This window comes from Narcine bancroftii, chromosome 4 (genome assembly GCF_036971445.1).
Source record: "Narcine bancroftii isolate sNarBan1 chromosome 4, sNarBan1.hap1, whole genome shotgun sequence".
NCBI classification, from domain to species: domain Eukaryota; kingdom Metazoa; phylum Chordata; class Chondrichthyes; order Torpediniformes; family Narcinidae; genus Narcine; species Narcine bancroftii.
In genome coordinates this window covers 64,455,198-64,471,416 of record NC_091472.1, presented here as the reverse complement: position 1 = coordinate 64,471,416, position 16,219 = coordinate 64,455,198, and the positions used below count along the sequence as shown (strand labels likewise).

At 44.0% G+C, this 16,219-nt stretch overlaps 1 protein-coding gene across 6 annotated transcripts in view; it reads right to left on the bottom strand.

Annotated features, from left to right (window-relative positions):
• Positions 1 to 16,219, bottom strand: part of LOC138760632 (echinoderm microtubule-associated protein-like 6) — a 371,242-nt gene that overhangs the window by 20,432 nt on the left and 334,591 nt on the right. For all 6 annotated transcript variants that reach the window (XR_011355764.1, XM_069931442.1, XM_069931441.1 and 3 more), the window contains 3 exons: positions 13,486 to 13,694; positions 12,541 to 12,698; positions 5,539 to 5,653 (listed from right to left, as the gene is read on the bottom strand). Coding sequence is in view for 5 of the 6 variants with exons in the window: in XM_069931442.1 (XP_069787543.1) it covers positions 5,539 to 5,653; positions 12,541 to 12,698; positions 13,486 to 13,694 (482 nt within the window). In the remaining variant the exon portion in view is untranslated. The remainder of the gene's footprint in view (positions 1 to 5,538; positions 5,654 to 12,540; positions 12,699 to 13,485; positions 13,695 to 16,219) is intronic.

Sequence of the window (16,219 nt, the reverse complement as noted above, 5' to 3'; positions counted from 1 at the left end):
TATTGTCAACACACAATCTTAATTTTGTAAGTAAGAAAGTGTAGCAACTGTGTCGCAGTGCGAAATGAAGAACGAGAAAATGATCAGATGTCGTCAAGTTGATGCCCTGTAAAAGTCGTTACTCAGTCACCTGCAGCTTTTTAAAACCCAGTGCATTCCAAATAATGTCATCGCATTGTGACATCATGATGTCACTCGGAACCTCCAAAACTGGTTCAATTAAGCTTCCAGTAAGTTGCCAAATGTCCGTCCGTCGTCGTGTCTCGTCTCCCCCCCCCAACCCACCCCCCCAGAACCAGCAATAGGAGGCTAAACCTCTGGTGCCATTACCATTCCCCACTTTTGGGTGGTCGTCTGCACCCTCATCAGGGGTCGTGGCAAGGGCTGATCAAGGCTGGGCTTTAGTCGGTCAATTGTAAATGTCTCTGGATGCCCCCCAATGTCCAGTACACAAGTTGTACAATTGTTTTGTAGCACTCTGAAGGGGCCCTCATACAGCCTCTGTAAGGGTGGTCCATGCGCACAAATACAAACTCTCAATCCCAGAGTTCCTTTGTTTCATGCCTTGATGTGGAACTGGGGCCAATTTTCCAAGCTACTCCCACAGTCTGCCTAACACCAGTCGGTGGCACCTCCTGTCCATGTATTACAGGCATGAACTCCCCATGTACAATGAGCAGGGCTCCATAAACTAACTTTGCCGATGAGGATTTGAGCTCCTCCTTGGTTGCTGATCTTATTCCCAAGAGGATCCAGAGCACCTCATTCACCCAATCGGGTCCCTGTAGGTGGGCCATTAGTTCAGCCTTCATGTGCCTATGGAACCGCTCCAGCAGGCCATTTGACAGTGGGTGGTAGGCTGTTGTGTGGTGGAGCTGCATTCCTGGCAGTCGCGACAAGACGTCCCAGAGTGCGGAGGTAAATTGTGGCCCTCTGTCGGAGGTGACATGTGTGGGTAGGCCAAACCAAGATACCCAGGCAGAAATAAAAGATCTGGCGCACGAGTCCATCATAGGGACTGCCTCCGGCCACCTAGTGAATCTGTCGATTATCAAGTACCTAGACCCTCGTGACACTGGAAGCGGGCTGACAATGTCAACGTGCACATGGTCGAATCTGCGCTGAGGTGGATGGAAAGGCTGAAGCGGCGCCTTCATGTGCCTTTGCACTTTTGCATATTTGCAGTCTGTGCACCTCTTTGCCCAGTACGTGACCTGATTTTTGAGTTCATGCCATACAAACTTGTCGGCTATCAGGTGCACCATTGTTCGAATTGAGGGGTGGGACAGTCCAATGGCATTAAAAATGCAATATCTCCATGCAGCAGGAATGACAGGGTGAGGCTGATCTGTTTAAAAGTCACACAGGAGAGTGCATCCTCAAGTTGCAGGCTTGTGACAGCAGTTCTATTAGCCAGGAGTTCATCGTCCCGGCTCTGAGCTTTGGTGAGCAACATGTGGTTAACACCCAGAAAGAGGGCACGTAGTGCTTGAATGGAGGAGCGGGACAGGGCATCAGCCACTACATTACTCTTACTGGAGACATGTTTAATCCTGGTTGAAAACTGGGATATGTAAGATAGGTGGGCTGACTAGAGATCTGATGCCTTCATGAAGGTGAACATTAGCGGTTTATAGTCAGTAAAAAACATGAAGTCCCTGCTTTCCAAAAAAATAGTGAAAGTGTCTGACCACTAGGTATAGCACCAGCAGTTCCCTATCGAATGTGATGTATTTCATTTCTGGAGGGTGGAGGTGCCTACTAAAAAACACTAGAGGCTTCCATCATCCATTTGGTGTACTGTTCCAAGACCCCGCCTACTGCTGTGTTGGACACATCTATTGTCAAGGTTGTTGGTGCATCTATTGTGGATGGACTTGCAATGTTCCCTTTGCTAGGCTGTCTTTGATCTGCTGGATACTACCATCATCTCCTTTGTCCACTCGAGTTCTTTGGCATCGCTGGACATGAAGTTGAAGAGGGGTTTCATAATATGAGATGCGGAGGGTAGAAAGCAACGATAGAAATTGACTATCCCCACAAATTCCTGGAGTCCTTTGATGGTATCAGGCCTTTTGAATTTGAGATGGCTTCCACCTTACTAGGCAATGGAATGACACTCCAGCTACTGATCTGATGTCCCAAGAACTCGATAGAGGACTGTCCAAATTTGCACTTGGCAGGGTTCACAGTTATCCCGAAATCCTGTAGGCGGTGGCAGAGTGAACGCAGATTCTGCAGGTGCTCTTTGTGGGAATGGCTGGTGACAAGAATGTTGTCCAAGTATATGAAAAGGAAGTCCAGGCCATGCCCCACTGTGTCCAACAGTCGCTGGAATGTTTGTGCATCATTTTTGAGCCCAAAAGGCATTCTCAAAATTTGAAGAGGCTGAATGATGTTATAATTGTTGTCTTGGGCACATCCTTTGGGTTTACAGGAATTTGGTGGTACCACACACCAAGTCAATTTTAGAAAATATCCTGGCCCCTTGAAAATTAGCTTTAAAGTCCTGTATATGGGACATAGGATAGCGGTCTGTAGTGGTAGCATTGTTGAGATCCCAGCAAGGTCTCCTGCCTTACTTGGCTTCTGGCACCATATGTAGCAGGAAAGCCCACAGACTATCAGACCTGCATATGATTCCAAGTTCCTCCATTTTGAGGAACTCTTGTTTAGCAAGCAGCAAATTGTTGGGGGGCAGGTGTCAGGTTCAAGCGTGTAGAAGAGGTCCTTAGGTGAGGATGTTGTGTGCGACGCCACGTTTGGATGTGGCAGTGGAGTGACAATATCCAGAAACTCTACAAGAAGTTTGGCCAATTCATTGTTCAAGTATTCCACGGTGTCCAGTGTGGGTGGATAGTTTGGCTTTTCCAAGGTGGAAAGTCTGGAACATTGTGGTGTTCACCAAATGGTGCCCTTTTAAGTCCACCATCAGTGAGTGGGCTCTGAGGAAGTTGACACCCAGCAATGACTGGGACATAGCAGCAAGAATGAATTTCCATGTAAAGTTATTGTCTCTGAATTTCAGGGGTGTAGTCTGTGTACCGTACGTATGAATTGAACTGTTGTTCACTGCATTGAGGGCTGGACCCATGCTCCTGATACGGGTGTCAAAGCCTGAAGGAGGAAGAACACTATCTCTGCATCTGTGTTGACTAGAAATTTGAACTGAGAGAGTTCGTCCCAGACGTAGAGTAAGCTGCTAACAGTGGCCAGCCGCAGTAGCCATTGAAATGGTGTCATGCTTGTCCGGGAGAACGTGTGCCCTCGTCATCGGTACTTGTGGAACCTGGGTCTTTGGGTGTGAAGCAGCACTGCTGTTTTGCGTGCCATAGAATGTCTGCATAGGTGGCCACTGTTCGAGGGTTATCAAAGTCCTTGTCAGCCAACATGAGTTAGATGTCTTCTGGCATATGCTCTAAAAACAACTGTTTGAAGAGCAAGCAAGGCCTATGGCTGCCTGACAGTGCCAACATGTCGTTCATTAACTCCAAAGGGGTGTGGTCCCCCAGGCCATCGATATGGAGGAGCTGTGAAGCTCGCTCACATCATGGGAGACTGTAAATCCAGAGAAGGAGGTCTTTTAGTACTTGCTGAGAGCTGGTAGCTTCTGAAGGAAATCCACTACTCGACCACCGTGTCCTGGTCAAGGGCGCTTACCACATGATAGTACTTAGTGGCATCCACTTCTATCTTGCAAATGTGGAACTGTGCCTCAGCTTGCCAGAACCAAACTTTAGGTTGAGTGGCCCAAAAGTCAAGCAGTTTGAGCGAATCCGCTGTGTTGTCCATGTTGGGTTCAAAATCCATTTGGACCTGTTGGTGTCACCAAGTAGCAACTGTGTCACAGTGCGAAATGAAGAATGAGAAAATGATCAGACGTAGTTGAGTCGAAGTTCAGTAAAAGTCGTTACTCAAATAGTCACGCGCAGCTTTTTAAAACCCCCCATGTTCCAAATGACATCATTGCATTTTGAGGTCACGATGTCACTTGGAACTTCCTGAGCTGGTTCAATTAAGCCTCCAGTGATTCGCTACAAAAGAATGATTGCTTCAGTTTTGGAAGTCCTTTTGCATCATGTCAGTGACTATATAATATCCAAACAAAAACAGTTTTGAGATTAACACTGCACAGCTTTAGATGTAGATCTTAGTGGTGAGGTTGGTTTTCTTAACATCATGGGAAATATGAACAGATCATTTAGTTAGAGTTAGTTCCAACCTGTCAGTTGAGACCACTAGCTAGGAAACCATCCTTCTCAGTGATGGAGGTGAGAAGTAATTCAGTTGTTATCAAGGAAGCCAATAATAACTTGCTTCCCTTCATTTTGATACAACTGACACAGAGATTTGATGAGGAATTGAGAATCGAGTGAGCTTTAAAAGAGGGTGTGAGATTGTTCTGATGAGTCTTTTTTTTACCCATCTAAAGACCCAACTCAAGCTGGTAGCAGCTGAATCTCCAACATTGAAATGCAAACAGGATGGAAAGTGATCCACTGTCACATTCAGACCTTCATCATGACAAATAATTTTGCAGTACTGCCTTCCATGTTGATAATTTCCACAATTCAAAGTTCTTCAGATAGAGCAGTTCTAATTATTTGCCGAGCTTTACTGAATGATTTATTTCAACAGTGCATTTTCAACACAAGTAGAATATAAAATAATACAGGAAACACATGAGAGACTGAAGATATCCTGTCTCATGATGTCTGCTCCAAACATGATGCCAAATTAAACTAAAATGCCACTGCTTGCACATGATACATATTCTTTAATTCCCTGCATATACAAATGTCTTTCTAGAAGCCTCTTGAACTCTACTATATCTGCTTGCACCAGTGCCCCTGGCAGTCTGTTGCAGGCGGTTATCATTTTCTGTGCAATCCCACCGCCAATCCCATCTTCATCATAAATCCATGTCCTCTGGCATTTGACAATTTGAAAATATCTGGGAAAAGGATTCTGATTGTCTATCTGATCTATGCCTCTCTTAATTTTATAACCTCCCATCAGATTCTGATGGTCCAATGTAAAAATCCCAAGTAATCTCTCAGAGCCTCTAGGCAGTATCTTGATAAATTTCTTCTGTACTCTTTCCAAAGTCTCATATATATCTGGTATAAGGGCAACCAGAATTACACACAATACTCCAAGTGGGGCCTAACGAAAGTTTAATACAGCTGCAACATGACTTCCTGACTCTGACCAAGGAAGGTAAGCATTCTATACAGCTTCTTTACCACCCTATCTACTTGCATGGCCACTTTCAGAGAGTTATGGACCTGAACTCCAAGATCCCTCTGCACATTAATTCATTAAGGTTCACCATTATCTATTTATATTAACTTGTGATTTTCCAAAAAAAATGACAGTTAATCCATCAGTTATTTTACACTCTATCCAATATATCTTTTTGTTGATGATTAATTAAATTCTCACACAATCTAAATACATTTCTGGGGAATGAAATTAATTGAAAATATTGCAGTAATAATTATTGATCAAAAATCATTTTAAATTTGTGTTTCTGACCTTTCCTCTGCAGACAGAACGAACACAGTCCATAGGTTGCCCAGTCTCCAGCTGGAACGCTCGACATCGCTTCATTTCCTGATCCCAGAGTTTTACTGCACCTCCTTCTTTTGTCCTTTTGGAATTAAAGGGACAATTAGTAAGAGAATTGTATATTTCAGTAATAGAAGTTATAGTGGTAGGGGAATTGCAACTTCCCTAATATTAACTGAGAGTACCTTATTGTTAAAGGATTAAACAAAGTGCAATTTTTAAAGTTCATTCGGGCTACTTTGTGGCAGTAAATTAATAGTCCTTCTTGGGATGAAGCAGTGCTACATCTAATCCTTGGAAATGAAGTCGCTAAAGTGTTAGTGTGAAATAACTTTGGGGCCAGTGATCATAACTTTTTAATTTCAATTTAAACCAATTACGGAAAGGATGGGCTAGAAATTAAGATTCTAAATTGGTGTAAGGCTAATTTAAAATCATTAGACTGACCACAGCAAACATTAGGACCAGCTACTTGCTGGTAAATCTAAAAGTGATAGTATTTTAAAAATGAAATATTGAAGTATTGAAGACATCAATAACATTGAAATAGGAGGGCCCTTTCAAGGGGGAGGTGCCTTGATATAGTACTGATATATATTATAATGGTAAGTCACAGAGCATTTACTAAGTACATTAGACCAAAAGGGTACCCAGGAAAAGACAGAAGACCATTACCGATCCAAGGGAAACCAATGCATGAAGAGGTAGGAAATGGACAAAGCCTTAAATGAATATTTCTCTTCCATATTCATTAAGGAGATAGACTTTGCAGATGGAAATTCCAGGAAAGGGGGAGGGTGATATTCCAGTGTATATTATCATTAATTTTCTTTCTTCTTTCTTCTTTGGCTTGGCTTCGCGGATGAAGTTTATGGAGGGGTATGTCGACATCTGCTGCAGGCTCGTTGGTGACTGACAAGTCCGATGCGGGACAGGCAGGTACGGTTGTAGTGGTTGCAAGGGAAAATTGGTTGGTTGGGGTTGGGAGTTGGGTTTTTCCTCCTTTGTCTTTTGTCCTTCTTCAAAGGAGGTTGTTGCCTGCCGAACTGTAAGGCGCCAAGATGCATGGTTGGAGGCGATATCAGCCCACTGGCGGTGGTCAATGTGGCAGGTACCAAGAGATTTCTTTAAGCAGTCCTTGTACCTCTTCTTTGGTGCACCTCTGTCTTGGTGGCCAGAGGAGAGCTCGCCATAGAACACAATCTTGGGAAGGCGATGGTCCTCCATTCTGGAGACGTGACCCACCCAGCGCAGTTGGGTCTTCAGCAGCATGGATTCGATGCTTGCGAACTCTGCCAGCTCAAGTACTTCGATGTTGGTGATGAAGTCATTCCAATGAATGTTGAGGATGGAGCGGAGACAGTGCTGATGGAAGCATTCTAGGAGCCGTAGGTGAATAAGAAAGTATTAAATCCCTTAGCATACAAAAAGGTCAATATATGCCAGGCCTAATGTGATGTAACCCTGGGTGTTGTAGGAGGTAAGGGTGAAGGTAGTTGGGGCACTGACATTTAATTTTGTTTTTGTATTTACCATATATCTTTTATTTTTAACACACAAAACTAGTAACCATCTTTTTAAATGTTCTATGAAAAGCCTTTAAGTAACGTTCTATGTGGTTGACATGTTAACATGACTTATTAACATGACTTAACAATGCTAAACAATCTTTAACGATGTTCAACCATGCTTAATTTTCTTTAACGCTGGTTGGATGTGTTTTAAACAGTCGACAGAAATTGTCAACACCTAACTCACCCTCCTCAGATTTCCAACTGAAGAAGCACGTGAGAGAATCTATATTTAAATATACAAAGATCCCAAGCACGCATGCTCCATTGTGCATGCGCTGGCCCCGGCTCCAACCATTCGCTTCTGGAGCCAAACCAACCGCGCATGCACCACCATGCTCATCTGGCATCGTAATCGGTGCGGGCCTGCGCACATGCACCTGCTGAAGTGCACAGCAGTCAACATGGCATTTTTAAAATCTTCATTGGCCACTGGTGAAGTGACAGATGATTGAAGGACAGCAAATCTGGTTCCTTTATTCAACAAGAGAAAAAGACATGTAATTGCAGGCCAGTGAGTCATATGTCAGCAATAGGGATTATAAAATATCTGTGGGTCAAATTCAATACAAACTGAGGGCAAGGATTGATTAGGGATAGTTAATTTGGCTTTGTTGGTGGGAGATTCTGACTGAGGTTTTCTATGATGTAAAGAGCTGAGTGCAGTATGGTTGATGTTATATAAAGACATTAGTGAAGCATTTCATAAGGTCCATATTCAAGACTAGTCCAAGAGGTTAGAACTCAGTGATTCAAGGCAAACTGGGTGCAAAGATTGCTTGATTATATGACACAGAGTGTGGTAGCAGAGGATTGCTTTTGTGATTGGAAACCTGCGAACAGTTATGTACCATGGGAATTGGTACTGGGTCCCTTACTATTTGTGTGTTAATTTTGGCAGTGGTGTTGCGGGCCAAGCGGCCACATGACTGAACGGGCCGAATCGCTGCCACAAATGGCTGGCCCAAGATGGCATGGGCTCCCCTTCACTGCCAAGAAGGAGCCCACACCTAGCGCCACGTGCGGGCTAAGGAGCCCTCCTCTTCCGCGTAGCAGCTCGCTGGGCGGAGAGTGAAACCGCAACACGATGATGTCTCTTCTGGAAGCCAGAGGATACATCACCGGAAGTGGGCGGGCTGGCGCGGAGACATGGCAAATTCAAACCAACAAAGTCATTCTTTGGTTCACTCTCATGCTGTGTGGATGTCTATTTAGTTGGTAGTGCCGCTGCAGCAGTCGCTACAGCGGTGACCCAACGGTTCCAACATTATGGAACCAGCATTGATCACACGAGAATGCAGCAACTGGTTGAATCCATAGTTGGAGTGCCTGTGACCAAAGTGGTGGGCATACATCTCCCGCCGTTCTGGGCAAGCCAGCCCAGGAACTGGCTACAGCTGGCTTAGTCACAGTTCCACATCAGGGGAATTGTTTCAGAGGACACCAAGTTCTGGCACATCGTCAGCACCCTAGACACTGCTACAGCTGCCAAAGTAAGGTCCTTCATAGAAAACCCACTGATGGAGAGCAAGTATGAGCAGTTCCAACGTTTCCTCCTCGACACCCTAGAGATCAGCTGGCACGAGTGTGCCATCAGAATCCTCAACTTGCAGGGCCTGGGCGACAGAAACTCCTCCGAGCTAATGCACAAGATGGTGGCCCTGGCAGGTGGGTATACAGACTGTTTCCTGTTTGAGGCCCTATTCCTCTCGAAACCAGCAGTAGATGCATCCTCAGCAGTGTCAGACATGGATTTCAGCGCCCCACACCTCGGAGCCAAGGAGGCAGACAGGCTGTTCTGCACGCCACAGCAGAGTTCCCTCCACATGCATCCAGTCTACACAACCGGAATTGCCACCTCGACCAGCCCACCAGAGACACCACCGGTACCTGTGGCACAGCAGCAATGCGAAGGGCGCACGGAGAAGAACAGCGAGTGCTGTTTCTACCACTGCCAATGGGGCACGAACGCCACGTTTCCCCCCCCCCCCCCCCAGTACTTGTACCCTACTGCCAAAAACCAACATGGCGATGGGAAATGGGCAGGCTGGTCGCCGATAGTGGCCTCAGCGACACAAAGGGAGGAACGACTGGGGAGCGAGTCATACACAGCAGTATATACATATCACCACACCTCGGCACAATGTAAGGTTTCCTTGGCCTCCAAATCTCACTAAGCCAAGATCCGTACCTGCTGCAGTGTGACACTGACTGTGCAGGGCATGGAGTATAAGAACTTTAAACTCCTGATCATGCCCCACCTCTGCGCGCCAGTCATACTGGGACTGGACTTCCAAAGTAGCTACAGAGCGTCCGGATGCAGTTCGATGGCTCACACCCGCCCTCACGGTCTGCAACACCAAATTCCTAAGCCACCTGCCCCCTCCGAACATGACCTGCAGCCTCTCTACCCTCCAGGTCCCACTGGTGCCCCTGTTTGAGAACCTCACCCCTGACTGCAAGCCTGTCACCACCAAGAGCAGGCAATACAGCCCTGGGAACAGAGCTTTCATCAAAGCAAAAGTCAAACAGCTTCTGGCAGAGGGGATCATAGAGCCCAGCACCAGTTCCTGGAGAGCCCAAGTGGTGGTAGTAAAGGGCGGAGAGAAATGTCGCATGGTCATCGATTACAGTCAGACCATAAACTGTTTCTCCCAGCTGGATGCCTACCCACCTTCCCGCAATGCCAACATGGTAAATGAGTTCATCCAGTGTCGGGTCTTCTCAACCATTAACCTCAAGTTGGCATACCATCAACTACCCACCTGGCCAGAGGACAGCCCATACACTGCCTTCGAGGCAGACGGCCGCCTCTACCACTTCCTCTGAGTCATCTTCGTGGTCACTAACAGGTTCTCAGTCTTCCAAAGTCCAATGTGACCATTTGTGGCCATGACCAGCAGGACCATGACACCAACCTACACAAGTTCCTCCAGACAGCCAAAAGCCTCAATCTGATCTATAACCAAAAGAAGTGTGTCTTTAGCACTTCATGACTGGCTATCCTGGGTTGCGTGGTGGAGAATGGCGTCATTGGGTCAGACCCTGACCACATGCGCCCTCTGTTGGAACTCCCATTGCCCCAGATCCTCAAGGCCTTGAACAGGTGTTTGGATTTCTTTTCTCATTATGCTCAATGCGTCCCCAATTACGCAGACAAAGCCCACCCACTGGTGACAATTTACCTCTGTCAACAGAAGCCCAAAAGGTGTTCACACGCATCAAGTGCGACATCGCCATGGCGGCGATGCATACTGTGGATGAATCCATCCTCTTCCATGTGGACAGTGATGTGTCTAACTTCGCACTGGCTGTCATGCTCAACCTGGTGGGCAGGCAAATAGCATTCTTCTCCCAAACTCTCCAGGGCCCCGAACTTCAGCACTCAGCCATTGAAAAGGAAGCCCAGGCCATAGTGGAAGCTGTGCACCACAGGAGGCACTACCTGGCTGGAAAACCATTCACCTTGCTGACTGACCAAAGTGCAGTCACTTTTATGTTTAATAACAAACTGCAGGGAAAAAACATCAAGAATGAAATGCTGCTGAAGTGGAGAATTGAGCTATCCACCTACAACTACAAGATCTTGTACTGGCCCGGGAAGCTCAATGAGCCTCCTGATGCACTGTCCCAGGGGACATGCGCCAACGCGCAGTTGGAGCGCCTCCAAGCTCTTCATAATCAACCTCTGCCAACCTGGCATCACCAGGCTTTACCATTTCATCAGAGCCCATAACATCCCCTAGCTGTTGAAGATATCAGGGAGTTGGCAAGGAACTGCCTGCTCTGTGCTGAGTGTAAACGCCTAGTTCTACCGGCGAGACAAAACCCACCTCATCAAAGCTACCTGCCCCTTCGAGCGGCTGAGTATGAACTTTAAGGGAGATAGATAAATACTCCCATTTCCCCTTTGCCATCCCCTGATCAGATATGATCATGGCACTGTGTGGCATCTTCGCTCTTTTTGGATACTCCTGCTACATTCATAGTGACTGGGGATCTTCATTCATGAGAGAGGAGCTGCGCTAGTACCTGTTGGCCAAGGGCATAGCCATGAGCAGGACCATGGGCTATAACCTCCTGAGGGGGAATGGACAGATAGGAAGGGAGAATGCCATTATCTGACGGGCAGTTCTCCTACCCTAAAATCGAAGGGCCTGCCCATCTCCAGGTCCCTCTTCTGCACTACTACACCACATGAAAGGCTCTTTTCCTTCCCCAGGAAGTCGGCATCGGTAAAAACATTGCCATCCTGGCTGACGAACCCTGGGACCATCTGTTCCGGAGGTACATCAGGTACCACAAGACTGACCCCCTGGTTGAGAAGGTCCACCTCCTCCATGCCAACCCCCAATATGCCTCCATGGAGTACCATGATGGGTAACAGGACACCGTCTCCATCCTGGACCTGGCGCATGCAGGGTACTCTGCCATTGGCTCCGACCCTGACCAACTGGCCCTGCCATTGGCACCTAACCTAGCACCCCAAACACAAACACCCGAATAATCCCATTGTACCAATCCCCCTTCAGCCACTGGAGCTACCGTCTGTCACACAAGACACTGCCTGGGAACAAGCAGCTGTGCCACAGCAAACCCTGCGACGGTCCCAGTGATTGAAAAGACCGTCAGACAGGATAAATCTGTAATTAACATTGTACCACATCATTCCCCACTGAACTTTGTTTTAAAAGAAAGGGTGTGGTGCCACCACTATGTATATTGTATGTATGTGCTTATGGGCTGGCCTACCCCTGAACCCATGACTCCTCCCTCCCGGATATCCCCCTGAAGGCTGTTACACCCAAACCTCTCCCTCAGTATCTGCCTTGGAACCGGGCCAGCAACATGCAAGATGTGCTGACACCTAAAGGTGATTAAAGCCTATTAATCACATATCCTTGACTAATGTGGTTGTTTGGTAGCACATCTTTATAAGTTAGAAGGATAATAAACTATCATCATGAAATATATGCAGCTCTTGCTGGGCTGATGTATTTCCTGGCCAAGATGCCTGGTAGCATGGATCATGATCTCAACAAAAGGAGTCAGCCATTCAAGATTGATTTGAATTTTTTTTTCAGCCAGAGTTTAAGTGATTTTTTTTGAGAACTGTGAGAAATGGAGTGTATTCAAGGCAGAGTGGACGTATTTCGAGACAACAGGGGAAATAACAATGGTACAGGATCTCACTGAATAACAAGGAGAGACAGGGGTCAAATGGTCTAGCTCCACCTTCTATTCTGATATGTACAATCCTATTTGTGACTTATTAGAAGCCATAAGTAAATTAATCACAATATAATTATGCTTCTGCCAAATACTAATCAGTTGAAATAGAATATACTCTTATCAGGATAGATACAAAATCAGTAAAACAAATAACAATGCTTCTTACGGTCTTTCCTTGCCTCCAGTGACAATCAAGCCATCCCTTAATGTCGTGTACATTGTAAAGACAGGTCCTGTATGGGCCTTTGCCACAACTCGGATTACAATGTGATCCTTCCAGACATATACATCGCCGTTTATAGCACCAGAGAAAGTAAGGTTGTTCTATAAAACAGTTTTACAAAGGAGTTTTATTACAAAGATATTTGTACTTTAACCTTTTGCAGTAGACAGGCTTCACAGAATAAAACTGAGAAATATTTATAGCACCTGACATAAGTCACCATCTTTAGTTCTCGTTCTCCTGAATTTTGCCTGGCATTCCAAAAGTGCACCTTCTTAACTGTTTGATGAATAAAGTCTCTTGACACCTCTACAATGTTGATGTTTCCAACATAATCCAACCAACAGATACACTGCAGGCTGTATTGTAGTAAACTGTGGTTGCAGCTGCCCCCATGAGCTATTTCGAGAATGTTGCTGCCTGGCTTAAAATACATGCAAAACATTAAATAAATGTTTTACAAATATCACTATTTATTAAAGTCAACTATGCAACAGAAAATGCCATTCTGGTTGAAAAATAAGTGCTTTTCCATAGAAGAGCCAAAACTGATGTGCTGCAGGACTATCGATGGTTTAAGTTTGCCAATTTTACACTAGCAATTTCCATAATAAATATACACAAAGATATTTATAATGGAGGAAGATGACACATACCATAGGTGTGACTAAAAAGTAGCAAAAGAAAACACAGTTTTGTGGATTAGTACTGAGATGTAGGGAATTTGATGTTACATAATTTCTAATGCTTTGTATAAACACAATATGACTCTAAGGTTATGAAGGAAGCATTTTTGGATTAGAAAAGCTAAAATTAAAGAGGGCATAATTTTACTTTCCAAATATGTAAATTCCTAATTTTCTTGAAGTAATTCAAAACAGTACTTACTGCACCAAAGGCCACAGATAACATGGTTTGCATCTTTGCATCATCCATAGTTCCAATTATCCCCTTTTTGGAAAGCAATGCTCCACCAGCTAAGGTCCAAAATTTTATGTGCTTCACCCCCACGGAAACAAATTGTGTGTCTGAATCTGGACGAAACTCAACCACAAATATCCTCTCACTATGGGCTGCTTTGCTAGCAACTTTGGTCCCTAAAACAAAAGAATGTTAAGTACAGTACTTAATTGGGCAATCTGTTTGTTATATATGTGCATTTCTGAAAATCTGCAGATAAAATACAAGAAAAAAATTAAAAAAGACATTTTTAAAATCTTTCATCTCTATAATGTGCATGAAAGTATATAGTTTTATCTGACTGTTTAACAAATGTATCTAAAGTAATTGAATCATTCTACAGTAATCAATTCCACATCTAATTTTTGAAAGATTTACATTTTCAGTGAATCAAAATTTCCCTTAGTTAACCATGGAAAGAAAAGTGATCCATTCATGGCTAACCAAGGTTCAGAATGATTCTAGGTTAAAAGAGAAAGCTAATAAAGTTGTAAAGAATATTAATAGTAGGGGAATTTGAAGTCAACTGAGGAGAACTAGAGGAAAAGAGTATAGGTCATGATCAAGTTTGAATACCTCAGGGATCAGTGCAAATTTACATGAATGATTTAGATGAAGACAATGAGTATAATGTATCTAGTATAATGATACAGAAATAGACGTGAAAGTAAATTGTGAGGAGGATGTCAAGAGTCTGCAGATGGAAGAAAGTTAAATATTGAAGGAGGTTAAATATTTCCCCATGACAGATGGGGTAGACTGATAGGAAATTCAATTTAATAGGAATAATAGAAAAGATTAAACATTAATGTTTATTGCATTAATGCATCCTTTGTTAGGATTTTGGTAGTAGATTTAATTAAGAAGGTACATGGAATATTGGCCTTAACTTAAAGGAGAATGAAGTACAGTAAATCCCTGGTATCCGGCACCGATGGGGATTGATAGATACCAGATAAATGAATTTTCCAATTGTTTGGGATTACGTGTTGCATGATTGGCAAACTAACTTCCATATTTTTTATCTATTTATTTTCCACTTTTTTTTTCACTTGCTTGAATTTCGGATAACAGGGGGTTTGCTGTAAATAAGTCTTGCTACAATTATACAAAGCTTTTGTGAGACCATACCTTTCTTTTGAACATTTTATTTAAGAATTTTAAAAACCATATCCATGTTTACATATTCAATAAAACAAAAAAAATTAAATACAAATGTGAAATATATACACCACCCACCCACCAACCCTCCCCTAAAGTATCAAAGAAAAAAGAAAAAAGTTGGAGAATGTCAAAAAGAAATACGTCTCAATTCATATAATGGCCATTTGAAATTAACCCAAAAATGTGGATAAGTGATATAATCTTGGAGAGTTTATAGGAATGAATTTACCAGAGAATAAAAATGGGATTAATGTACGATTTGTGTAAAAACGTGATTGATAGCAGGGGTGCAGTGCTAATTTTTAGGTGCCAGAGCTCACCAAAAATGGTGGCAAGATGCCGGAGCTGCTCCCTGAGGTGATGGAGCGGCACACTGGTGAGCTTCGGCAGCACTGCATCCCTGGTGATGGCAGGCATGGACTCGTGTCTAAGGATCTGTTTATGCACTGTTTAACTCCAAGTTAAACAGACCCCAAAGGCAGTGCAAATAATCCACAGATTGATGAACATGGTTAGAGGTGAAGATGGCAATGATAAGAAAATACAAGTCAGCTTTGACCTAGGTGACCTTTGCCCCCAGCTTAGAATCTTCTCTACTCTTTTTTTTGTATTCAGCTAAAAACTCAATACGATATACAAACAAGGCAGTGAAGAGATGGTTGCCTTGCCTGACATCAGGTTTGATTGGGAATTTAGACTTTACTACCAATGTCTTTGTAGTTGTATCAAATTATGGATTCCATTCCAAAGTCCATTTTATAGCCACTTCTACCATCTGTGCATGATATTCTATCTGGTGGGCTGCACTTTGGCCACAAAAAAATTAAAGTATTGCAGGATATCCCTTGGTTACAACAGGGTTCCGTACTTGAGAAATGTTTGTATCCCAAACATAAATGAACAAAAACAGCTGTGACAGAAGCGTCCACCAGCTGGCCTCAATGGATCAATGAGTGAGCAAATGAGCCTGTTCAGTGCTTCCAGCTCTGCTTGGCTCAACCTGCCCGATAGTTGTAGGTCAGATGTGTGGGGCTGGAATGCTAGGAACAGAAATTCCTGCCCACACCCACAGAAGGTGCCTGCAGCAGCAGTTGAATCCATTCCCCATTCGTCCTGCCAGTCTCCCAAAACAATTCTGAATATGTACTGTGTGTCCACAAATTGGCTATTCATACCTGGCATGAAACTATTATATAAAATTAAAGATTGAACACTCGTAGTTCCTGGTAAAAATCAGGAATGAACAAATCCTTTTATTTATGCAGAAGCAGGCCTAACCCTTTGGTTAAGGCTGCTTCAGCATTCTACGCCTGTGACATTCATGGTCAGAATCAGATTTATTGTCATGAGCACCTGTCACAAAATTTATTGTTTGCAGCAGCAGTAATGTGCATAAACATGTGCACAAATTACTAATAAATTACATTCCCTTAATACACTATTTAAAATAAATAATTAGCATAAAAGAAGATTTTTTAAAAAGTGGTGTCTGCAGTTC